Source organism: Seriola dumerili, unplaced genomic scaffold, assembly GCF_002260705.1.
Source record: "Seriola dumerili isolate Sdu_G_001 unplaced genomic scaffold, Sdu_1.0 BDQW01000105.1, whole genome shotgun sequence".
Classification (NCBI taxonomy): domain Eukaryota; kingdom Metazoa; phylum Chordata; class Actinopteri; order Carangiformes; family Carangidae; genus Seriola; species Seriola dumerili.
This window is the reverse complement of record NW_019174360.1, coordinates 1836121-1862267: the sequence shown is the minus strand read 5'-3', so window position 1 is coordinate 1862267 and position 26147 is coordinate 1836121. Positions and strand designations below refer to the sequence as shown.

General features: G+C 42.2%; 2 protein-coding genes across 2 annotated transcripts in view; one reads left to right on the top strand and one right to left on the bottom strand.

The window, feature by feature from the left end:
- The window catches only part of zranb3 (zinc finger RANBP2-type containing 3), a 73828-nt gene extending 59180 nt beyond the window's left edge, over positions 1 to 14648 (bottom strand). The window contains exons 1-4 of the mRNA XM_022746473.1: positions 14569 to 14648; positions 13138 to 13335; positions 3644 to 3662; positions 3179 to 3357 (exon numbers count right to left, since the gene is read on the bottom strand). Coding sequence (XP_022602194.1) covers positions 3179 to 3357; positions 3644 to 3662; positions 13138 to 13283 — 344 coding nt within the window. The 5' untranslated portion in view covers positions 13284 to 13335; positions 14569 to 14648. The remainder of the gene's footprint in view (positions 1 to 3178; positions 3358 to 3643; positions 3663 to 13137; positions 13336 to 14568) is intronic.
- A 326-nt stretch (positions 14649 to 14974) lies between these two features.
- Positions 14975 to 26147, top strand: part of LOC111222697 (R3H domain-containing protein 1-like) — a 44003-nt gene continuing 32830 nt past the window's right edge. The window contains exons 1-2 of the mRNA XM_022746505.1: positions 14975 to 15050; positions 23443 to 23602. The gene's annotated coding sequence lies outside the window, so the exon portion shown is untranslated. The remainder of the gene's footprint in view (positions 15051 to 23442; positions 23603 to 26147) is intronic.

Genomic DNA, 26147 nt, shown 5'->3' with positions numbered 1-26147 from the left:
GCATTGACCAGTTGCTGTCATAATCAATTATTCTGCTGATTATTTCCTCAATTGATCGATTCATCGTTTGTTTAATAACATGTCAGATAATAATGAAAAACTGTCTTAAAGCAGCTGGGATCTGCAGTTTTTATCAAACATTAACTCAAACTGAGCGAAACAGTGCATTTGTGGGGGACTATTTTCAGCAGCGGATTAATACACATTTGATGCTCCAGTGAGTTTTTACAGCAGCATGAGCCAATGAAAGCCTACGGCAATGTATTGAAGGAGCATGTGACCCACTGCAACAGTTCAGCTCATTGATGTGTTTTCAGTCATTCTTGTACAACACTGGGGCTCTATAGCTCAGAGGAGTAAATTATATCAGGATATTCTTAAATAATAATTGTTAGTACATGTAGGATCAATCCCATGTTGGTGCTCATGGGATTTGGTGGCCTTAAAAAAAACTAAAAACTACAGCATACCATCAGACTTCCTGTAGTCACCGTTAAAGTTGACAAGTGTGTGTCAACACTTAAATACAAACTCAACATCTGTTCAAATGTTCAAGCGTTTATTGACTTGGCAACTGAGCCATCAAGGTAAAGTAAACCAGACAATTTAAAAAAAAAAAAAAAAAAAGGGACACAAGTTGTGGACACAAGAGTCGTACGCAAACTGGCACCGCAGCTCTTTTCATAAATCTCCTCTCCTTCAGCGCTTAAGAAAATCCATTCCTGGGGCTGCATTGCAATTTCTATATTTTCCAAGCTATATGCAGCCCTAACACAAACACACAGGCACCGTCACAGATAAACAAACAAACACAGACGCGACATTCAGCTGCATGAAACTCAATAAGAATCTCTGAGAAATCAAAAACATTTCCAGCATCTGTCAGGCTCTAATTCTTCGCCTTCACCGCGCACACACACACACACACACACACACATTTCCAAGCTGAAATAAACCTAAGGTGCCATTCATGTTCTACAAAAGAACAAGTGAGTCAAAACACCGAAAGGAGGAGCTGCATAATTTTTTCTTGCCTCCTCATTCAGTCATTAACACATCCAGTTCAAGGACACATTTCCCCCCCGAGGGCTTTCACAACCTCTTTGCGCCTCATCTGTGATGTGAGGTGGGAAGGTTTTTTTCCTCCCCCCTTCTCTGCCACAAATATAGAAAGTTTGTTTCATTCAAAAATAAAAACTAAGAGAACTAGGGGAAAGTTGAGAAGATAATAAAAGTAGCTGTTTTCCTCCACATTAGTCCACAATGCAGAGACACACAGGAATCAATACAAACAGCTGTGAAAATGAGGCAACGTTTCTCCACGACAGCATTTTTTCCCCACTTCCTGCATTGAGAAATTTCAGCTCTTGTTCAATATTGCAGACGTCACCTTGACATGATGTGTCTGTCAGCGCTGTCAAACATCGGCCCCTGCCGGCTCCTGACACCCGGGGACACTTTGAGATTAATTTGTCAGCCACAAGTTTTCTGTGTGTGTCACACTCGCCCTCACTCTCTCACACCGTGTGACCGAGTGTGTTTTGAGTTTTTATTCCGTCTGTGGGGAGACGATGCCATGCAAATTATTATAGGGACGACTTCCCCTTAAATTCAAATTATGGCTGCAGCCTTTCACTTCCATAATCCCATGCGTGATGAACATAATCCTTGGATTATACTGTATTATTGCATAGATATCCCAAACATATTTATCAGCTTTAAAGAGATTTTGTATGGGCGTGAATGTGCGAAAACGTGTCCCTATCTGCTCGATAACATGGCGAAAGGCAAAAATGGCAAAAAAAAAATGGCTTCCAGCTCTTCACATGTGAATATTTGCTGCTTTTCTTAGTCATGTATGATAGTAAATTGAATGTCTTTGAGTCGTGGCTTGTTGGTTGGACAAAACAAGCAATTTGGAGATTTCGCTTTAGGCTTTAGAGCAATGTGATGGGTATTTTTCTCACTTTTCAATTAACAAATAATCAGGAAATATGAAAATCATTTTTTCCCCCTAAAAAAAAAAGGTTGTTTTCCTTTTCTTTAAGTGTCACTTATTATTGGTTAGATTTCTGACCGTGTGACCTTTAACCAAAACAAGTAATATATGCAGCTATTTTTTTTTTTTCATTAACAGTAACACCAAACAGTATGAAATTTTGCATATTTCCTTCAAAGTTCAAACTCTCTGGCTCCCAAACCACAGCTTTATTAAACTGTCAGGCTACCATTGTCTCATACTGAGGCTTTATCAGTTTGCCAATATTAGCCTTTCATTAAAAAACAGATATTGGCCAGTCAGTGTCATCCACAACTGATATGAGGAATAAAATTAACTTCATTGTCTATGTGAAGCCTATAATCGAAATATATTCTGTAAAGTCATTTGGATGATGATTCTTTAAAAAACATGCACTTTATTATAGAGTCTAATATAATTACAAAGTATAAAGTGAGCAGAGCATCCCAATGATTTCTTTCCAAAAAGGAGAATAAATGTGTAGAGGAGTCACATCATACTTAAAATGGTCGACATAGAAAAGGTCAAGCTAAATGCAATAATGCTTCTGGCTCTTTAGTTGCTAAATGCTCCACTGTGTTCACCAGCTAGTCACCAGCTTCTGTTCCCTCTGCCGTTTGATGCTGAGCAGGTCACATATAGTAGATTAATACAAGCTGTGTCACTGAATAAGCGGTGCCGTAAACCCCAAAACAATGAGCTGAACGACGCTAAAACACAAGTGATAACTAAAACCAACCACACATTAGCTGCTAAGAACCACAACGGCACGTAGACAAAGTTAGCAATTAGCTAACAGTAGAGCATTTAGCAGCTAAAGAAGAGCCTGATATTTCCCTCAGGAGTCGGTGAAGACCAAAACACAGATGAAAGGAGAATGAATATTGGACTTAGTGGCCTGGAAACATGACGCCAAAGAAATGCTAATGTTGTTCTGTATTTGCTGAAAGTGTAAATTAAGCCAGTGTTTGTGATAATACGTTAATGTTGTGTTTACAGCTTGTTCTCGCTGCCTCCAGGTGGCTGAAAAAAAATCAATTAACGTAGCTCTAAGAAAGTCAGAAGTCAATTAAATAAAAAAAACTAAGATGACGACTTCACATTATAACGTGTGTGTGTAGCCAGGAGGGAGGAGGGTGTTACAGTGCGATGACCTACATGGTGTGGCTCTTGTTCTCCACCAGGTTGACGTCTCCAGGCTGCAGCTCGGGGATCCACCTCTCCAGCTCCTCGATCCAGGGGTATTTCAGGGACGAGGGCACCACCACCAGGAGAGGCCACTCCTGCCTGAAGGCGTACGCCACCGCGATGGCCTGCACCGTCTTCCCAAGACCCATCTGGACCGACCAAATCAACACCCGGGCGAAGGGGGAGAAAAACAAGTCAATCGCGCACAGACTCTGCGATAAATTGCATATGACGGCCGAGCTGATGTGAGGCCCAAGAGTAATAAGGTCTCAGAATGATTCTTGTGTCAAAACCGATTAGGCACGTGGGAGTGCTGCACAGGGCTGACAAATTAATTTGGAAGGCATGCAGCGAAGTCTCAGGTTCATTTTTTTTTTTTTTTTTGGTTGGGGAGGGGGGGGGTAGATTTCCTGAGCCAGCGATGTGTGTGCTTACCTCATCAGCAATCATACATCTGTAAAACAAAGAGGAAACAGAAAACTTTATCAGATGGGTTTTCAGACTAGGAAATTGCTTTGTAGAGCTGAAACCTAGCTGCTGTAAAACTCACGAGTTACTAGTGTACACAGAAGCACAACAGCCCCCTGCAGCATAAGGGCCTTGCTCAAGGGGTACAACAGCATTAATTAGAGAGACATTTATTCTGATTCGCCATTCCAGACATTCGTGACTTGTACCAGAAATCCTCCTGTCACAAGCCGACTTCTCAACCCTTCTCTGGTGCACACACACAAAGTCACAGTGGTGAGGCAGCGCCGCCACCGCCGCCTCAGAGTCAGCGTCTCTTGGACAAATTTCAAGTCTGTCACTTGTGATTTAGGGAGGCACCGGTACTTTGTTTGAGTTTTGAGAGTTGTTGCTAGTATTCAATATTTATGTCGTTGTTCCTGTTGGATTTTTCTGTTTCTGATGGAGCTGAGACTCTGGAGAGTGTTCACTGTTTGGGTTCATCCGGTTCGTAGTAAAAGTAACATGGCGGGTTTAATGTAAAATAATAAAAAAATATTATAATGATACAGGAAACTGTCAATCAAGTTGTATATCCTTTGTTTTTAATTATGTCTCTTTAAGACAGGACAAGTTGTCCCACAAAAATCAAGCTTCCAGTCTGACAGGTGCAGAAGGAGAGACTGAGGTTCAACATAAAATTTGCTGTTCATTTAATAGCTCAGCTCTCCATTCACTGTCTATGGGTCCGAGGCATCGAAAAATTCAGGGGTCGGCTCTCCGGTTGAGCTTCAGGGAGGAGTGGAGCGTTTTTATTTGTATTGACCAAACTGTCGCACGGCACAGATGTGAATCAATTTAAGAAGCGGTGGGCTGAAAGCAAATTTTACACAAGAGCAAAAAAAACAGGCTGTTTCTGCAGAGGAGAATGACCAGCCCACCTTTCCTAGTGCATTAACATACATATAAAATAAAAGATTACTGTAAACCAAACACATTTTAGGTTACAGATTTATTTTAAATGTGTCCATTATTACATTATGCGTGTGTCATGTGTGCACGGTGGGATAACAGATGCTATTTTGTAGTGTTTGTTTTTTTGTATCGTCACTTTTTATCTGTGCACACACAGTATAACCTGCTTTCTCCATCATTAACCGTCTTTTAGGAAATTGCAGATTTCAGCGTTGTGAGATACATTCTCCTTTTCACCAAGCGCACAGCACGCAGCATCACTATTCATTCTCCAATATGTCTCCTTATGGGAGGCATCACTGCATTGCTGGTGGTGCATGGAAGGAGGTCCAGGAGTTATTATTAGTGAAAAACTGCCACATGGTAACCGATACAGGTTTGAAATCCAATCCAATTACACACATTACCACAGCACTATTATTGATACGAGCTAAAACAGTTAATCGATTAGTCAGTTGACAAAAAATGTAATCTGTAATCTACCCTCGTTAATCCTGATTATCCTTTGAATCCATATTTTTAACAGAGTGAGATTAACCTGCGATTGAACCTGGAACAAGCAGCAGCTCACCTCTTGTGGCTGTCTCTGATAACATATCTTTTTGCTGCCAACCAGTTTCCTTTACACTGTATATTATAAGGAACAATGAAAGCGCGACGGAGCCCTCATCTGAAGTCGTACAGATAGACCAACCTCTGGTTCTCTCTGCCCAGTGGGTTTGGGGCCTATTGTCGTGACCTTGCTTATTCATAAATGCTTCCAACATCATGTCAGAGCAAACAGTGCGACAGAGCAGCGCTGAATACCTCAGACACACTATCTCATTATTCTTTCTCCTCCTCCTCCACTTCCTCCCCCCATCTCCGCCCCATTTCTCTCTTTCAGCTGAGGAACATGATTAATGTGCACCTTGCCACTGGTGGTTTTTCTAATTGCCAGCACACCGGCCCAGTCAGCGCAATGCACACACACACACACACACACACACATACACACACACACACAGGCCTTATGTGTGTGAAAAAAATACACACAAAGGAAAAAGACATGCATACACAAAATACACGTGAACAAAAGGAAGTCCACACACAAATGCAGACACGTGCAGACTTATGCGCACACACACACACACACACACACACACACATATATATATATATATATGTGTGAGCATGTATGTGTGTGTGTGCTTGCGCATACATCCACCCACACACACACACCCACACACTCACAAACTAGGCAGGGAGTGCGGCTGGGGCAGGTGCTTGCCATTTCTCAACACATTAATCATCCTCCTTTAAATAACCTGAGTGTCGTCTTGACGGTTTGAGACTGCGAGGATGCTGCAGTGCTGTTGCCTGACGACGGCACGGTCCCCGTCACCGCATCTTTCTAATGTTATCTCTGAAACCCACAAGCCCCAAAGTGTCAGGAAATGGGCTCCCCTGCCTCCCAAGCTGGCTCCGATGATTTGATGGCTTTGACCTCTGCACGGCGATGTGCTGTGTGGCCCCCGTGTCTAACCCCAATCTACCAGCCCTGTTAAGGTTCTCTTCTGAGGGCTGGACCTGTAGTGCATCGTGGTCAGCAGGAAAACTACTCAGAGGTTGGACGTTGCACAAAAGGCTGACTTAAAGAGGTGCTACAGTGTGACACGCTCAGACCCACTGGGTTCTCACACACAGTTGTGGGTTCAGAGTGCGGTTTTGCTATTTACTGTAAATGTACTTATAATCCAAACAAAGTAGCTTTTAGCAGAAGAGGTTTTGGCTAAAGTTTTTTCCTGCTTGTCGGAGATGGAGGACGACTGCGTTTCAATCGTGTGTATGACTTTAAAGGGGAAAGTTAAACCCCAGCTATATGGGACAATCCACAACTAGCGTTTCCCTTACGTTTCATTTTTTCGGAACTTCAGTGTTGCTTTAAATATAAAAACACACACACACAATCTTAGTTTTGTACTTGATGTACTTTGACAATAGTTACACACACCCCAGCTCTTTTTTTATCTTCTGTGGACTGTTTTTTACCTCTTCCTTTTTCCAAACTTTAGTCTTTCCCAAAGTGATTTATTCCCATTTTTTTACTGTACATTGAATAGAGGTCTCTTACTGCACTGAAGCTTTAGTGAGGTACCTCACTTGTGAGTCGCTTTGGATAAAAGCATCTGCAACATGAGTAAAGTGTAAAAAAAAATGAGTAAATATTTAATAAAGTTTCACCCCAGGGTGACATTTACATTAACTATACTTTCATATTATGTTTTCAACCATATCCAAACAGAAGAAAGAAGCAACATACATGGAAAAAGATGATCTTATTAGAAAAGAAAAGACCTGGTAAATAGGCAGATGTCATAGAAAGGCAAAACAGCGTCCAGCATGTGAGTTTCAGGTCAGCAGCAGTGAGAGTAAAATAATCTTCCTAAGTTAATTCCTAAGCAATAACGTTGACAAGTTGCTAAATGTTGCTAATATTAGTTCATGTTAGCTAGATATTGCTGTGTAACTGACATTACTGAATCGGTTTGTGGACTGTAAAATCTTTTACTTGTGCTACTGCAAAGTTTTAAAATATCTATGTGCAGGATTTCAGGGAAAATTGTGCAACAACTGAACGTTTCAGGAAAACCTGCATCAAGCACTAGAACTAATCCAAGTGTGTTCCTTTATGATCTGTGGGTGTTATGTGACTACACTCCACATTATTGCCTTCGATGATCCTTGAACTTTCCTTTGCTATGTTTAATCATAATCCTTGACCTTCTGTATCTGTTACTGTAGGATGTGCATAAAGATGTATGACTGTATGTCGCGTTTGGCTCCAATGATGCATTTACTCTGAAGTTTATTGAAATGATAAACTAACTGAACTGTGAACATGAATTTTTCATGATATAAAACATGCTGAAAGTGTTTCCCACCAACACAAGTCAAAGCTTATTTATCACGTGTAGCCTCTTTACTTTGCTTCAGTAAAAAAGCTCTTCTTTACATCCTGCCTGGCTACAATCCAAAAAATAGAAGGTGGGCTATTAAGGATACGGGTTACTGATCATGAGTAAAATTACATTTTTCATGCTGTATAATAGAATCTCCACAAAAATATAATACCCTATTATATTAAAACCTAAATAAATTTCATGCTTAATTAGGAGGAAATGCAATTTAGAGCACCAAGTGCAATAAATACTATAACTGAGCATTTTAAAAAGGCAGCCATGTTACAGTATGCTGTCTTCACTTTAGAGTACAGAGGACTGATGGAGAGCTTTGTCACACGGTGCAGCTACAATCACCTGACGTTCAGTATCAACAAAACCAATGAGCTTGTGATGGACTACCAGAGAAACAGCAGACCCCCTGTCCCGGCTGTCATCCCGGGAGAGGAAGTGAACTCCTACACATTAAATCAATAAAAAGACTTCCCTTGACGGGAAGGGACAGATTAAGGCATTCCTGAGAAATCGCTGTTACGCTTTGTCAAGTCACAGTGACCTTGACCTTTGACCTCTAACCACCAAATTCGAATCAGCTCATCCTTGAGTCCAAGTGAACGTTTCTACCAAATTTGAAGAAATTACCTCACGGCGTTACTGAGATATCTCGTTCACGAGAGTGGGACAGACGTACAGCCTGAAAACATAACGCCTCCGGCCACGACTATCACCGGTGCAGAGGCATAAAAAAAAAAAAGCAATGGAGCATTAAAGCAGCTTTCATACTGATGTGTGTACTGAATCTCATTTTGTCTGCATTTACAGGGCACTCCACTGATTTTACACATGAAGCTCAGATCAATTTAGTCATGAGGAGAACTACTCAGTGTGTGAAAACAGATCCATAATGTCCTCCGTGGCCTTGGTGGAGGGAGCTTTCTAAAGTGTGAAAATAAAACATCCTCGGATGATGTCATCAGGGTTATCTCAGCTTGGGCTTGGCGACTGCAGATTTATAACAGAAAACCTGTGCATTGAGTTTGAAAGGCATAAGCACATTTTTATAAGGGAGGGTGTAAAAAAAAAATAAACCATAATTTTGCCTTAAGGGAAACGTAGGAGCTCTAGCCATACTGGGGGCTAAAATGCGCGGTTCCCACCAAAAACACACAGAGAAAATACCTGTTGATGCATTACATGAAGATTACATAAAGTTGACAACTTCCACCAAAGTATCAATGTCTCGACTGAATCTGAATATGACACAGACGTGAAAAATATAAATACTATATATTGTTTATCCAGTTTAGCAGCTGCATGTGGAGACAGTGGTACTTTAGGGACATTTTCTGTCCAATATAAATCATAAATTGATTAATAATGAAAAGAAATCCAAAATTCAGGTAGCCTGCAAACTCTATGCAGAGAGACAGAGCTGGCAGTTCAGTGATGCAGCCGCCACGCACACGCAACACAGGCAGTGTGCTCCTAGTATAATACTGTGCTCTTTGAGTGGTGTTCATCAAACCCCTCTTAGAAATTGATGGTTGTAACTGTAACTACCAATGTGCTGCTGAATAGACCAAATGCTTTCATGCAGCCACTCTCCGTCCAGCCTCTGTTTCACGAACAATACTTATGGGCCAGTACAAATGTTGCGTAAATACATCAACTTGCATGTGTACAGAGGACAAACTCCATCTCTGAATGGGCTTCTCTCAGTAAATTTCAACATCGCAGGCAGAGACGACACAGCCTGCTTATTGATCCCCCCTCACATCAGCAGAGTAGCCTTATTCAATAAAAGCACAGACGGGCGCTTATAAAAATATTTTGGACAAATCAGAGCAGGATGGACAGGCATTGCATCACATGGCTTCAATCTGCAGTCAACACCTTAATGGAAGAGCTCTTAATGGATGTACTTTTACTCCAAATTGATTTTGTTTTTTCAATATCTGGGCAGGCCCATTCAGAGTTGACATTTTACAGATGTACCCCGGTTAAATTTTAGAAATTAAAACTTCTGCCCAACTTTCCAAACAACACAATCAACCTCATCTCACAGCGTTTCATTATCATACTGTACTACAACTTTCCCGCATTATCCGTCATCTAACTCCATAAAATTCACTCACCCTCCTACACAGACTGATACAGCGGGCTCCATAAGTATTGCAACAACATTTTTGATGTTTTGGTTCGGTGCTCTTGATGCTCTGGGTGTGAAAAGACACAATGACTATGAGATTTAAAGGAAAAATCCACCCACGGATCCTCCCACACGGGTAGATATCCAACATCAATCTATGATTCACTGCATTTCAGGAGTTATTTTATAATGAAGAGCATTGACATTTTTTTTTTTTTTTTTGTCAGTCAGCCTAGCCCATCTAGTTCCACTTCAGTTAGTCATATCCTACATTTCCCAGAATTGTTATACTCCTTCCGAAAAATCCAACAAGTCTGCAACTGCATTGCATTCTGGTCTATTCAGGCAGAAATATTGTCATTTCTGCCTCTTCTACGAGTTTCTGTTGAATCAGTTAAAAAAAAAAAAAAAAAAGAGGCTGCTGCTTCAAATTGAGGCTCTTTCCAAGGATATTGAGTGAACAAATAAAGAACAGCAGGGTGCCTCAAATACTTAGAAAGATCAAGATAACTGTCAATAACAATCATTCTTAGCTTGCAATCACCCGTGCTGTCCGTCTGCATGTGAGTGGGATGGTAGATATACTGTATGTGGATGAGTGTGGTGCAGTGTGCTTAAAAATACTGTTTTTAAGCACATATATGTATAAAAAATAAAAATAACAGCGACAAATAAATGGATGGAAATGTGCATTAATTCACATTTTCTTTCTTTCTCGCAACCAGGATGTGGAAAAAGATGGTTTCCTATAATGTTTTAATGCTAATTAATGACACTGTAGAGAAAAATGTGATGTAAAACTTGAATACCTTGAAGTACCTTGTGACAAATATGGCGCAATTGTAAATGAGAGCTGGGCAGCAGGGGCAGGTCAGGTAGGCACAGCAGGACTATCAAGCTCTGGGTTTCTCCACATGCTGAAGTGGTGTGCATGGGGCGGTGGTAAAATGAAAACACAAACATTTAAATAGTTCAAATGGGGTTTTTTTTGTAGCCCTTTCTAAAACCAAAAACACAAGTGCAAGGAACTGAGTGAACAATGCGCCTGTCTGCACCAACGTAACCTGCAATCATGCAGCACGTATTACTGACAAGCGTGCAGTAGTAATCTAGCGTTATAAAGACAAGGAGCACATCATGCTACGCTAAACAAAGCCTCATTTCACACTAACAGATCTGCTGTGGTGTACAGCATATCCCAACTGTGTGGAAGTCAGTACCAAACATCCTTCTCTTGTAGCATTAAAACTGAAAACAAACTGTAAGTGAAGCAGCCAGAGTTATATTATAATGAAATATCAGTTTGATCTTACCTTTATCATACTAGGACTAATTCACTCTACAATGCAATACAACAAATAATGCTCCTTAATCTTCTACACGGATCATCAACAGGTGACGATTCTGACTTCTTACCAGGCAGCTTTAGCTTCAGTCTTTTAGCGCGATATCGTTTATGTGGCCGTTAAGTGCAGATTAAAGACCCTTGTCAAGCTGGAGACGGCATTTTCAAACACTCATGGAGCTCACATTCACTTTATTCTGTCATCAGTCGGCTAGAAATGAGGAGCTGTTCACCTTTGTCTGAAATCAAGGAGCCATTGTACCAAAAATTATCAGTTTCCAGTGGTAAATCTGCAGCTATTATTGTAGGAGAAAGTGTGAAAAGTGCTTTATCTTCTCCAGTTTTGGAGGAGGATGAGCCTTGACTTTAAATCTATTGAGACACTCTGGGGTGAAAGCTTTAGTTGGAGTGAGGACCTCTATACCCTGACCTGTTTGTTAGAGGTAGGGCTTCAACACGCTTTAGTGAAAGAAAAACAGGCCAAGTTTAAAAGTAAGATGCAGCATTGGCTTGATACTTAGACCCCATATTAAAGATTATTTGAGAATTACACTTAGAGGGTTAAATTGCACAGCTAGAGAATAGTTATTTCCTCTGTCTGTATATATTTATAAGTTAACTAACTAGGCAACACATCAAACATCATGTCAGTGTTCATTCTACTTTCAGATCTCGCTCTACCTACATTATCTTCTGCTCCACAGAGAAGCACTGCCCGCGCTGCTCTTACTGTCACATTGATGCCAATTGACCGAGGTAGCTGTCCACATGCTGCAGCATGAGCCAATTGACTTCTGACCCACCGGTGTAACAAAGCAGTGCCTCCCAGTGTTCCTGAATCGATATGGCTGCTCCGCAACACAGGGGCAGTACTCAGATTGGCTCCCCCTATGCTGACCTTCCCGCAAAAACCCAAGCGTACATCGACTGGCCGGGGAGAAGGAAACGGGTAAGTCCTGGCCCGTTCCTGCAGCTAATGCTCACCACAGCAAAACACTTACAGACTTAAGGGCAACTCAGAAAATTCCCATGGACTGGTAATTGCTTTCAAAGATATAAGCTGGACTCTATCTGACCTTCTGAATTTAGAATATATTCACATAGACTCTTGACATTTTGAGCCATGTAGCTTGGGTGGAAATCACATTTTACCCGTTGCACCATTGAGGTGGGGTGGGGCTGCTTACTTTAAAGCTCCATTAGGCAAATTGTCTGTGTAAAAATGCCATTCTATTAGACTCAATAACACACTGGTGCAGCAATAGAGAGAAGAATGTGTTATACTACAGGTTTTTTTTGTATGCTCAGATGAATTTCTGTTACGCGTGTTCACAAACTTCATCAGGAAATGAAAAATCAAAAGATCTCAGAACCTTTGTAGCTGTATCTCCTCAGTGTCTTTTAGTATTTAATTGAAGGGCGAAAAGATTGGTAAATATGGATGCATTTTGTGTAGCTGAATAATTGATATTCAAAGCTACCCTTTGAATTCTTTTTTGTTAACAAAGTTATGTTTACATTCACTCTTTCTCATAAAAACACATTGTGAGTATCATTAAAGCCTGATAAATATGTTCACTGTAAAGTAAAATGTAAAGACTGTGGAGTAAAGATTCAAGAAGCTGGTTGTGTTATTCTATGAAATGCTCAGACAATAGGCTTGAGTTGAAAGCATCTTCATAGCAATAAATCAATATTTACACACTGCAGAGGTGGAGGGGAATATAAGGCTGCAAACACAGAGTGGCACAAACCCAGAGGGGGACTGCACTGCTCTCAAATGGAGCCACTCCAAAACGAATAATAGATCTACTTATCTGTAGTTCTACATTTAGATTACAAAAGGTATATTTCCTCTCTTTGTTATTATTGACGTTGCAAACAAGATGCAAGCTGACCTTTATTTTCAATCTCTTTAAAATACTGTTTTTCTGAATGTTACCCTCATGTCAGAGATGAGCCTTAACACAGAGCTTAACATTAAAAACTTCAAAAACAAAACTAAGGGGTACTAACTGACTAACAAACAACTGAGCTGTGATGTAACCGAGTTAGCCGCTGCACTGCTTACCGTCCATTCCTAGATAAAGCAAACTCGACGCCCTCTCTTTGGAAAGGCATCAGGCGCCGCAGGAGCTTGTGAGGAAGGCCTGACAGTTGCTGTGACCATCTTGTATCACAGCGAGAGGTCTGTAGGCCATTATCATCCATTTCCATTAGTAAGTCCTCATCAGTTTCTTGGTTCTTGCTCAGTCAGCCGGCTCTGATTCTAGGCAGAAAAAAAAAAACACTGTTAAAACAAAATGTCTGTCTAAACATTCACCTGTATGTAGGCTAATTTAAGTGAATATTCACTACAGCATCTATTAGACATGTAAGAGCACGTTCGTTTATCATGTGCATTGCTGATTTAAACATGTTTTATAATGATGGTAAGTAGCATTCCTCTGCTGCCTACCAGCACTGACAGGAGTACCATTATTAGAAGCTGGATGATGCAGCATAGTGGACAAAGAAAGTCTGAATTTTAGATGAGATGGTAAAAGTTGCCTGTCTCAGCTGCCTCCAGTTACAGCAACAGCATCTCCTTTGTGTTGCCACACCTGGTACAGTTCTGGTCAATCCGGCACACTAACAACCCCACAATATCATTCCTGTGTCAAAAAGTAAAAGCTTCCAGATAGAAGAGCACAAGCTGCTGTCTACAGTTGAGAACAAACGTCATGAATGTCATGTTTATTATTATATAACGAGTTGGTATTTTATTTAAAAAGAAGCCTACTTTCAGCTTTCCACTCTTTCTTTAATATTAATAAACTTTCAGTGGACGAAAAGTGCACTGATATCTTTTCAACAGTTGTCCACCCTCGTGGTGGACAACTGTTGAAAGTTTAATTCTGTAATAACCAAATAAAAAAAGTTATTCTCAAAGGCAGTATCCTACAGTTATAGCTATGTATTGACTTTGTAAATATCCATTAACCTTTTTAATATGTTAGAGGACCTACAGGAAACCAACAAATTACACTATTGCACATTTTAGTAAGAACGAGTTTGGCTAAAACAAACCAAATACAGTGTAGATGTAGCATCTTTAGCTAGCGCTAGCAAAACAAATTGGAAGTAAACACACGAGCCTCCACAAATAAAAGCACCACTCGTATTTAAAAGACATATTCACCTTCGTCAGCTCATTGTCTGTATTATTTTTTGAATATTCATTCCAGAAACGCATGTTCTTATATGCTGTTGACTAGCTGCGTAGCTGGTACCTAGCTACCTATGTAACAAACTAGCAAGCTAACATAACTATTGTGTCACCTGTGTTTAAGTTACGGTAGAAGTTAGCAGAGCTGACATGACCACATACAGTGTTGCTATGATACCGTGACTCGCGAGCAGCACCAGTATTCATTCACACAGTACATACATTTAAAACAGTTGTGTTAGCGAAGTTAATACGAAGAGACCATTATTACTTTTGTAAGTGTGTTTAGCCTACCCGGTGAGACAGCAGAATGAAGCGCTTTAATCAAACAGTTTCTGAGACAGCAAAGTAAACTGGGAAACTAAAAAGTTTCGCGGCAATTTTAAGGTACACTCGGTTTGTATCACCAGGCATCCGCAGCACGTAGTTGTCACAGTGCTCAATGCAACTCCCCTGACACTTTGTGATCTAATTTAACCACAATTCACCTAAAAGTATTAAATTTACAACATCGTTTGGTGGGTATGTAAGATAAATGATAGAGTTATCAGACAAACAGCGTACATGCGTGCTGCCATAACGCAAAAAAAAAAACAAAAAAAATCCAGCGACGACAAGACGTGACATATTTTCAACACCCTACGTGTCGAACGTGAGGCGCTGACGCACTCTCCCAGCCTGGTGGACTCCGCTGCCTCTCCTTCACTCCGCCACAAACACTAGCTACTTCACCCTCGGTAGAGACAACGGCCGTGCACCGATTGTAAACCAAAGCGGTAAGGCAACATCAGATAATCTGCAGTATCCTGTCCAACACTTACCGGTTTGCGAAAAAGGAAAAAAAAAAAAAAAATGTTAACCGGATAGTTGTAATCATGTAACACGAGCTAGTTAGCAGTAAACATCTCTCTTGCTAGTCCGTGACAGCTCAGTGCGCCGGTGTTTGGCCGTTTTCAAGCGTTAGCAAGCCACAATGCCAGGTACCACTCGTTAGCCTAGCCCCGACACGATCCAACGCAAACGTAGCTCATTATGTCGCCTTGCTCTTCGGCTAAAATACACGCCTCGCGAGCAGACATCGTGTCCAAATTGCAAGCGGCCATATTTAAATTCAGCGTTCGTCCGAAAAACCAGCCAGCAGTTCTTTAATAATACAGCAGAATTCAACAACTTTCAGGCCTGGTTCGTCTGCTCCTCTCTCAGCAATATGCGGCAACGAACAGTGTGTACTAAGGTTAACTGTTTAGCCGTTTTCAATAAACTAACATTTAATTGAATTGCTGCGCTGCTTAGTTAAATGTCTTATCAGCCGAATTTTAGTTAAGCCTATCAATTATCAGACTTGAATGTTACGTGGTGTCCGCGGTTTGCAGGCTTGTCGATATCAAGGAAACATTACATGGCCAAATTTGTAATGGAGTCTGGTGTAACGGGCTCGCTGTGGAGTAGGGAGCAAAAAACTCAGTGTAGCATTTAAGTTCCAGTGCTTTAATTGATTGAGTCATACCCTTCCTCAAAATGGTCTGTTCTAGTTGTGGTGCATTCATGCCTGGTACTTAAAATAAAATAAAAAAATGTTAGATGGGAGCATAAAAAAACATGTCACTCATTAATAAGTGAAGCACACGTATTAATAAAATATATATAACGTTGTGCACCTTTAAGGAACCAAGCCGGGGGGGTTTACCAAATAAGGGCAAAGAGGGTTAATGTGTTTAATTTATAAGTACCAATCACTATCAGTGAATTAGTGTCATACCAATAAATTGTAAATTTAATTATAATTAATGAAAGATAGGGTCTAAATTTGCTTCTTAATTCATTTATTGAGAGTATATGTTTTTTTAATATAACAGCTGAGTACAATTCTGTCACTGTTAGTTACTGTTACTGTCAGAGAGATAAAAGCAGCGAAACCTGCCTTGAACTACATGTATATCAGTAAGACGCCATAAATTATTAACCTAATAACTCATTTTGGAGCTTGTTTACCAGCAACCCATATCCTCTACCATTCTGATGCACTAACCTGACCATAGCCGTGGTAGAGATGGAAGTGAAAGCTTCCAAGTTGTCACCACAGAGGCCGAGCATTCAAGATGGTATCATTTTCATTAAGGTGCCAGCGGAGCCTGGTGGGTGGAGAGTGGATGCTGGTTCAGTCCCTGCGGCTGCTGTTTTAGAGAGTGAAGACGACTGTGTTCATCTCTACAGGGCTGGCAACTGTGCTGTCCGGCAAAACAGCCTCTATTAATGCTGTGTGTGTATACTATAAGATGCCATTTTGCATTCCATAATCAGTATTTGTGTAAGCTACAGTCATTTGGAAGTCGTCGATCTGGTTGTTCGTATGTTGAAATGATATATTTTAACGTGGTTTTCCTGGGTGAGGTGAAGTGTTTTAGGAAGTGGTAAAAGCATGTCTCAAATTGCTCTCTAGAGATTGCACACCCCTCTAAAGGCTTAAAATAAATGCTAATAATTGTTTGCTGAAACTGTTTCACCCGCTGCTGCTCAGGCCACTGCAGCCGCGACTCTGTTGACCATTCATTACACAGGTTAGGGCATATTTTGAGCTGATGACATTATCAGATATTGAGGCTAAGGATGCTGTGTAATAGCTTTCACCAAAGATGTGGCCCAATGACTAAATAATTCATCGCCTTCCAGAGGGAAAAATCTCCCTTTCCTATAATATTTGGTCAGGGCCATTAAATAATTCATCCGCCTATCCATAAATTGTTTGTTCAATTGGTGACCTTTTCATGGGATTAAGGAAGCATAATAATAAATTCTTCAGAGACCCGGCATAACGAATGGTACAATTATGAGGAAGGATTGGATCGGATCGGTTGTCGCAGCCTGGTGTTGGTTGCTAAGTGACAGCAGGAACTTTTCCGCCCACTGTGTTTGCTGTTAAAGTCTGAGTGACTGAAAGGACAAAAACAATCACATTATGGCAGTCTAGACTTGGGCTGCGCTCAGGACCTGTTTGCGACTTCCTATGTCTTTGACAGCCTGTCAGTCACTTAGTGATGAAAGCTTCATGAAGTAGATTATTTCAGGAGCACAGTTATGGCTCTTTTCCACGCTCTCTCCCCTGCATGTACAAAGTAGACAGAATACTTGATCTTTAATGGAATAAACAAGGAAAGCGAGTACCGGTGGAGGCTGTGATCCCTCATTGTTTTAACTATTAAATCCTCTAAAGTCATGAAAGGCAGATTTAGATTGAGTGGAGGAGGTTAGGGGTGTGGTTTCATCATACACAAGCTTGCTTCTTTTCTTCACGCAGTCAGTTTTCTAACTGATCCACCAATAAGCTTATCTTAATGTGCCTAAAGCAAAATGTTATATTGCAGTATTTCACTTTTCTGTTTCAGCAATGGGTGGTGATTCAGGTGGTGCCTGCTTCTCTGAGGCAGTGGGATTAGCTGTAGCCTTGTCTTCCTGCGTGAAAAGCAGGGTGCCAGCTTTAATGGGAAGGTAGCCCAGTGAACAGCTCGGCCTCTCAGCGGCCAGCGCCTCCCCATCGACTCTCCACCTGGTCTTTGAGCACCTAGCTGGCCACAGACATGTCGCTCCTGTCCCCTATCCTCTCCTCCTCCCTGTTTGTCGCCTCTCTTTCTCCTTCGCTTCCTCTTTTGCCTCCTCTGTGCCTTTCTTCGCCTTTTCTCTCTTGCTGCTCTACCACCCACCCTCCCATTTTTCTCATCTTCCTCTATTCTTCCTCTCAGTCTCCTTCTATCTATCCCATGTCCCTGGCTGCCCTTTCCTCCTCCTCCTCCAACCCCCGCCTCCATCCTAAAGCAGAGTAGCTAATGAAGAGCCCCATTTAGCCGGTGACTTTGGTTCAGTCAGCGCTCCGTAGCGCCGGCCGGCCTCGGCTGCCGTGACTGGCTGTTCAGGCTCTGACATCACACAGGGGCCAGCTGTTGATTTGGCGCTGTCTCCAAGGCTGGCTGGCTTGATGGCTTGTGGCAGGTAGACTTGTGCTCGCACAGCACCCTCCCTCCCTCTCTCTCTCTCGCTCTCTCTCTCTCTCTCTTTGTGACACCCACTCTCCCTCACCCTCTTCCTTTACACTCCCCTCTCCCCGTCTTACACTCTCACTCAGTCGAGCGAGCATACAAGAGGCAGCAGGCAGCTGCCGAGGAGCGAGCTGGGAGGCGACTCCAGCCTCCTCTCCAGCAAATTGCGCCTCCTGTACAATGGAAACTAAACGGTCGGGTAGCAGAAGGGATGGAGGGCAGAGCTGCCGGGCAGGTAGGTCCTGCAGCTTCCAGCCACTTCGCTAGCGAGTGGGCATGGATCTCACATGCCTTTTCCTGATTTCTAATTTCCTCTTGTAGTTTTTTTTTTTTTTTTTTTTTTTTTTTCTTTTTTTTTTTTTTTTTTTTTTTTGCCTTTTTTACATTTTCTTTGTCTTGTGCCTTTTTGAGGCTGTAGATTTTTCTGCTGTTTATTGCATACATAAAGTGAACACATGTAGAAACTGGCATGAGAAAATCAGCTTTTCTGTGTCTTTTATCGTCGCATGGCAGCAAGTCGGTAAGCAAGTGTGCAGTCTCTTTTTCTTTTTGTCCTTTGGCTTGTTAGACTAAGCATAATGTGAGATTTGGTGTGCTGTCAGTGCTGTGTTACTCAGTGAGCCGAGCCAGAGCTTTTCGAAATCTCCTCGCCGGTTTGCCAGTGCTGCTTCTGCTTTTCATTACCAGGATAATTAACCAAGATGAGCCAATAAGAGGCTTCGCTCCGCATTGTTCTCCAGCCAAGCTCATCCTCCGTCTCCCCTGTTTCCCCCTGTTTGTTCTGCAGGTGTTGTCTGCAAATGGACTTTTAATGACTCTGGCAGACTTTTTGAGTTATTCCTCTCTCATAAGGCTCCATAGCTTAAAACTGCTAGACTTGCATGTTAGTTTTCAGTGTTTATTGTTTCTCCTCTAATTACCTAGATTGATATTCCCTGGAAGCTCTCCTATGGGATAGGTAATGGATTACCTACATGCTCTGCTGTGGATTTAATTTATTAATGCTGGCTGGCTGCACCGCACCGCGCTCACACCGCCTTGTGCGACCTGGAGGCAGAGCGAGCAGCGCAATTAGAGGCTCATTTGTGCCTGTTTATGTTTTTTTTGTTAATTCAGTCTGAGCTATTACAGGCAGTTCCTTAAACTGACTCTGCCTCAGTCGCCCTGAAATTGAGGCGAGCAGTGAAAGTGGTATAATTTCATAGGCTTTACACTAATCGTTTTTTGGTTCAATTATATAGCTCCCTTGTCAGTGCTTTTCTTGCTTTGCAATTAGGAGAAATGGCTAGAAAATGGGAGATTAGTTACTCAGTTAAGCAAAACACTGAAATCAATTTTATTGCAGCACCATGAATGTGAACCAGCATTAGTAACCTAATTAACTGTTTATGTGATGCCTGATTTTATTTGCCAGGGTGCACGTTCCTGCACTCTGCTGAAGCTGCCTTATTCTAAATATGTCGTCTTCTTTTTTGTCTTTTTCTTTTTTTGTTTGTGTTTGTGCTGAAGTCGTCAATTTTAGAAATCGGCTGAGGATAACTGGTCAGAAATGAAAAGCAGGTGACATAAAGCTGTAGCCCACAGACATGGCATTAGCTTTGTATTTGTGCTTTTGTCTCACGCTGCTCCACTGAATAGAGCTCTGTTTAGTATTCTACATTTCTGCAGACAATATCCCAGCTGTTTTGGCACAGCTCCCGCCGTTGTCCTTTCTTTTTATGTGACGCTCGCAAAAGCTCATCAGCCGCGATAAAGCATGAATTAATTTCCAACACCATAGTCTGCTTAGAAATCTCTGGTTTCTTTGTGGCCACTCAGAAGCTTGCGAAGGTGATGGCTTGTTCTTTTCTGCCCCGCGTTTGACTCATCTCCTCGCTCTCGGCCAGGAATAGATCCGGGGATGAAGCAGCAGATAGAGGGAGGGATTGAGGGTCCTTCACCTCCAGTTGAGCTGGTTATAGTCGAGACAAGAGCCCTGATCCACGCAGAGCTGAGCAGAACAGAACAGAGCAGAGGTGTGGGAGGGAAAGGTCAGCCTACAAGAGAGAGAGGCAGGTGTGTGTGCGTGCGTGCGTGTGTGTGTGTTTGTGCTTGTGGAAAGGGGAAAGAAAATAAGTGTACTGGAGGGTGCTTGCCTGCCTGTTCCTGTGTGTGTGTGTGCGTCCGTGTGTCTGTGTGTGTGTGTGTGTGCGCCATCACCAGCAGGCTCTTATGCACTTCACAGTGATTGAGAAATTTCTCATTAGCTTGCCATCAAACATAATTGTCCGTGAGAGTGGTCCGTTAAGAGCCCGGTGTATGATTAACTCGGCTCAGTCGACAGCCGCCCTCGTGACCCCGCTGTGGGGTTTTTTAATTTTTTTTTGTTTTGTTTTGTTTTTTTTTTTTTTGAGAATCCATTTCCATCAAGAATATATGTGCAGAGGAGACTTCGTCTTTGTGGCTGTAGAGCTACGATAAATAGTCCAAATGATTTTTGCAATAGTCAGATTTTATTGGCATCTTTGTTTTAACATTTTGCTACAATTAATTATTTGCATGTCATTTATTTTGATTGTATGCAAATGGGAAGGTTTAATGCGTGTGTGTGTGTGTGTGTGTGTGTGTGTGTGTGTGTGTGTGGCTGCAGATATGCCATCAAGCGTGGCGATAAAGGTGGCATGAAGGGGCGGTGTGACACTGAACGATGCCTGAGGGAGCCTCTTTAAGGTTGCTGCGCTCTGCGGCGACTGTAATACCAATGAACCACTCCCTGTCAGCTACAGCACAATACCGGAGGACGCACAGACAGACGTAGCGTCTCCACAAGTGTGTGTGTGTGTGTGTGTGTGTGTTAGAAGCTGCTGAGCATCAGTCAGAGGGTGATGTCTCCCTCTGTCCACGTCTGTCAAAACATTTTTTTTTGGGTGTGCATTGTTTGCGGCATTAGCATTCATAGGACTGTCTCCAGCATAGTACACACACAACATACACACACACACACACACACACACACACACACACACACACACACACACACACACACACACACAGGCTCAGTGTGAAGTCCTGAAGCCAGCCAGCTAAGCCGCGGCTGCACTGTCCGCTCAGCAGCTCTGGTCATAAAACCTGGAGCGCCCACGGCCAGACTCAGCCGCACCGCTGTCAGAGCAACTTTTACACTCTGTGTGTGTGCGCATACATGCATGTATGTGTGTGTGAGCGATAGCTGCAGGACCAACACAAAATTACAGCGCAGGCTCCACATTTTCCCATTTCAGACGTTTAGCTGGCGCTCCTATTGCAGCGGCTTGAATTGGCACCACTTCTGCCTTCAACTAGGAGCAAGGAGGGCAAAATGTGGAGCCACAGCACAGAGGTGATTCTCCTGTCACACATGAGGAACCGTGTAAAAAGTGCTGGCTGCATTTAGACAGAGATAAGAGGTAAAAAGAGGAGCAGAGGGGTAAGAGATAAGGGCATCTTGGAACAAGAGGAAAAAGATATAGCTGATTCTGTCCTAAGATGACCAACATACAGTAATAGATTACCTGACTACAAACTGCATAAACTAGGTTTTGCACTCCAGATGTAATATTGATGAATGGCTCCTGCATTGGGCGTCACTCAGCCGGTTGCCAATGCCAAGCAGAAATGGTACAGGCTCAAGGGGGACGTCAGAAAAGCTAATATTCAAGTTTCAAGCCTGAAAGATTGAATTTCCCTTCTACTCGCATTATATACGAAGTAGTAGTAGATTGTATTAACATCAACGTGAAGCAGTCCTGTTTATTTCTCTCCTCGAGCATTGACACCCGTGGATCTGTGAGGCAGCTGAACAAAAGCAATGCACCAAATGGCGACTGATCCATGGCACGTCTCTCCCACCCATCATCATCTCAGTCTGCGGCTCTGGCTGCAGGGTGAGGCGTCGTGAGAAGGGAGATTATAAAGTGAGCAGGGATTCCACTTGACCTTTTTTGTCTGGCACCCGGGGGTCGTACCAAGACCATGTTGGGAGCAGCAGCCAGGCCTTGGCACCGTTGGGTGCCAGAGTCAGCGTGGCACCTCGCCCGCTCACTGAGACGGAGATTAGAGGAGGAGGGGGAGGCCGAGAGAGAAGCAGGGAGACAATGAGAAGACTGGACATGGGTCAGTTATGGATTTAGCTGTAGGAGAATGTATTAAGTGATGTGTTGCACAGCTCAGACAAGCAGTTGATAACGTGTTAACCGACTTTTAAGTTATTTTATCTTGTCAAAATGCTAAACATTCATTGTTCGAGCTTCTGAATCATGAGGATTTTGTGCTTTGCGCTTGCACAAAAGGAGACATTTGAGGCCATCAGTTTGGGCTTTAGCAAATTTTAATGTTCAGTTTGCACTTATAGATCAAACAATCAATCAATGAATGGAGTAAACAGTCAGGAGATTAATCAATAATGAAAATAACCATTTGCTGCTGCTCTAATCTGATGTTTAGCAGCCTCATTTGGCAACCACCTACGAGCACATTTTCACAGTATAGACGAGGCTGGTAGCTAATTAAAGTTCAATAGAAATGTCAAGTGAAGTTCACGGAGAAACGCTCATTTAGTAATGAAGCTGGAAATCATATTTACTGTATCACTATTCGTCTTTCAAAAGTCTTTCTCTCCAATATTGTGTCAATATTTTTGCTGCTCTGTAGTTGTTGGTGTTTTCAGATGTCTGCCCTGCCCAACCAGTGTCACCCTGTAGTTCAGCTCGAAAGGAATTTGCTGGAAAATAGAGATTGTACGCTCGACGATTTGAAATTTATGTGCCACCAAATGGCAGAGGATTTTCAGCTGAGAAATGCTATCTTCCCCCCACTGCTCTCTGAATTCCTAATGCTTGGTTTTTACGAGGTTGGCAGGGGTGCTTTCTCCTGTTGCCTCCACCGCTCTTCCATCTCTGTGCTCATCCATTATTTATGGCGCATAGGCACGCACAGGCCCAGAAATACACACTCACCACAGTTTTACTTTTTACTTTTGACTCACAAATATTTCCAGAGTTGCTGACATCCTGACTGCTGTCAGTCCATGCGACCTCGGTGTCAGTGGCGCTCCGAACCTCTGACCTCCCCCCCCTCCCCCAACACCACAGTGCTAACCCTGCACCTCTTTCATTGGCAGGTCAGCAGGGGTCATGAGGGTGCCGGAGGCCCCGGTTGCTGTTCAGAGCAGCTGAAGCAGACATGGGCAGAGAAATCTCGGATGGCATCGGTAGGCTCAGCCTCATCGACTTCACCAGCCTCATCCTCCTTCGCCACAACCACCACTGGCTACGTATCAAGTACGTGTTCTGTTTATTTCTCTTTGACAACAATAGTCAGTCAGGGATTGTGATAAACTCTCAGTTTTCCATCCAAGCGTTGCACAAATTTTAACTGAATTTAAAGAAAATATGCAAAAGAAAATTGTAATTCCACCCACTGCTGTTATGTGAATATTAGGAGGTGGCAGTATTGAAACAGTTGGTGGCGCTGTTTCTCCAATCAGTGTCATTAAACCACTGCAGAAGAAGAGAACATAATGAGATGAAAATAATTAACGGCGCGCCCATCAAATCTCGAATGGTGGAAACATGATGGAAGTTTGACACTTATTAATTTGTGTTAATTTGAGGAAGGTTACAGTCTCCTTGTCGCTCCACACAGATCTGATGTTTAAGTCTAAAGCATTTATTTTTCTCTTCAGTGGAAACTAAACTTTAAAGGTCCCGTATTTTAAACTTCTGTGTTTTATGTGTTTAAGTATTGATCCATGAGAAGATATATTTGTAGTTTAAAGAACCAAAAACCATCTCAGTGTAGTTTCACATCTCCTCTCTCAGGCTTCTTTCTGGAGCTCTAGTGACAACAGGTCAGTCAGCCAATCAGGAGAGAGGAGGCTCTGCGCCTCTCTTCTGATTGGCTGACTGTTTTCTGAGTGATTGAATGAACATAAAGCAGATTTCAGGTACATCACGAAGTTCCAGAAGTCCTGACGGCTCGTATACTTTCACAGTATTAATATAGAACCTAGACCTGTTTTTATAATCAAACAACACATGCACATCTACAATATGAGACCTTTAAGTCAGATGCTTAATTTTATCCACCAAAACTTTGTTGAGGATGAAAACAGGTGGATGGAAACGTAATTAGATAGTAATTTTGTTTATGCCTCTCATTTCTATCTCAATAATTATCCCAACATTATCTCTAATGGTGTGCTGTGAAACAATCTTTATAATTACACGGTAAGAATATCTCACATTGTGACATTTCACTTCGGATTCATTTAGATGTGAGAACTGTAAGACGCAATCTAAATGTGACGGTGTTGTCAAGAGATGATAAATGATTATATAGAAAGATCATCAACTCGGGTTATAAATGAGTCTCTACAGCAGCAGGATGTGTTATAGTCTTTTATTCCAGGGCTCAGATATTCCATCAGTGTCTTAGATGGTAGTTTTCACTTCAAGGAAACCAGACTACTCACACCAATTTAACACAGTGCTACAGCAGTGAAAAAGACACTCTCTGCCAATTGTTGTCTTCTTAAATAAAAATGCAGTAAATAGATATCTTCATTTTCACACCTCTTCTTTCTAATAGGATTTGAATCTCGGGCAGCAAAGGTTTCAATTTTAACTCAAAACAAAGCACAGTTAAACTCTGTATTTGAACTTTTACATCACCTTGAACCCCAGTGTGAGGACTCGGTGCAGTTTTAACACAAAATAAGTGAAGAAGTGTTTATATACGTGTGGAGCAGGATTCATTCAGATCAAGCACAACAGTTACTCTGCAACACACGTGACCTCTTTCACAAAGTTTCCCTCCTGCTACAGTGGAGCAGCATCTCCTGATGAAAGCAAATAGCTCTCATTATACTTAATCTATTATCCATAATATGACATTACAATATTAGGGGAGCCATAAATATAATATATATACAGAGAGATATGTATTAGAAAAATCCGGTGATGTCCGTTTTCAGTCTCACTCATAAGAGACCAATTTGCCGCTCCCTAAATTCCCAGAGGTTTCCTTAATGTAATAGCAAGGATCAAATGATGATCCATATTACTTATGCAGTCAAAACATCAGGGATTCTAAACAGGCACACGGTGCAATTACCTCGGCCATGAGAGACGAGACGGTGAAATTCGAATGCATCAAAGTCTGAAGCCAAATTTAGTCCAACACTCCAGTCCCATGATAAAATGTGTTTGGAAGAATGAATGATTCGGTGAGGGACAAAATAGCTATCCATCACGAGCGTGGCTCTTGAAAATATCTGTCCAATATTGCAAATCTTCAAGCGGGCGACTCCAGAGAGTTCACTCATCAAAATGTCAGCAACAGACACTAAATATTCAAAGGCGAACGCAGCACTCTGGAGTATTAAGCTGTTTTCCTTCAGAATGTAAAAATAATGTAAAGCAGCAGCCGGCGTTGCTTTTGTCAAACCTCTGACAGGTCGTTGAAATTCAACATCTGACTCTCCGGTGCCCAGCTAAATTTTAGCTAACCTCTTAGCCTTGCACAGCATTGGGTTAGCGATACATTTGCCTGGCAGAGGAGCTCAGGAGAGCAGCGGGCCTCGCTAGAAGTCAATTACCCTGACAGAGGAATTGGATGCCACCTTCTTTTTTTTTTTTTAAAGAGAGTGGGCTCCCACTCGCTGTCTCAGCTCTTTTGGGACGGAGATTAACAATCAAGTCTCAGCCGGCCGCTTTGCCGCTCGGCGATCAGATAGGAAAATGGCTCTGATCACTGCCGGGCAAGTAGGTTGAGGCCCTCCGCTGATTGGTGAGGGCTGAAACACACACACACACACACGCACAC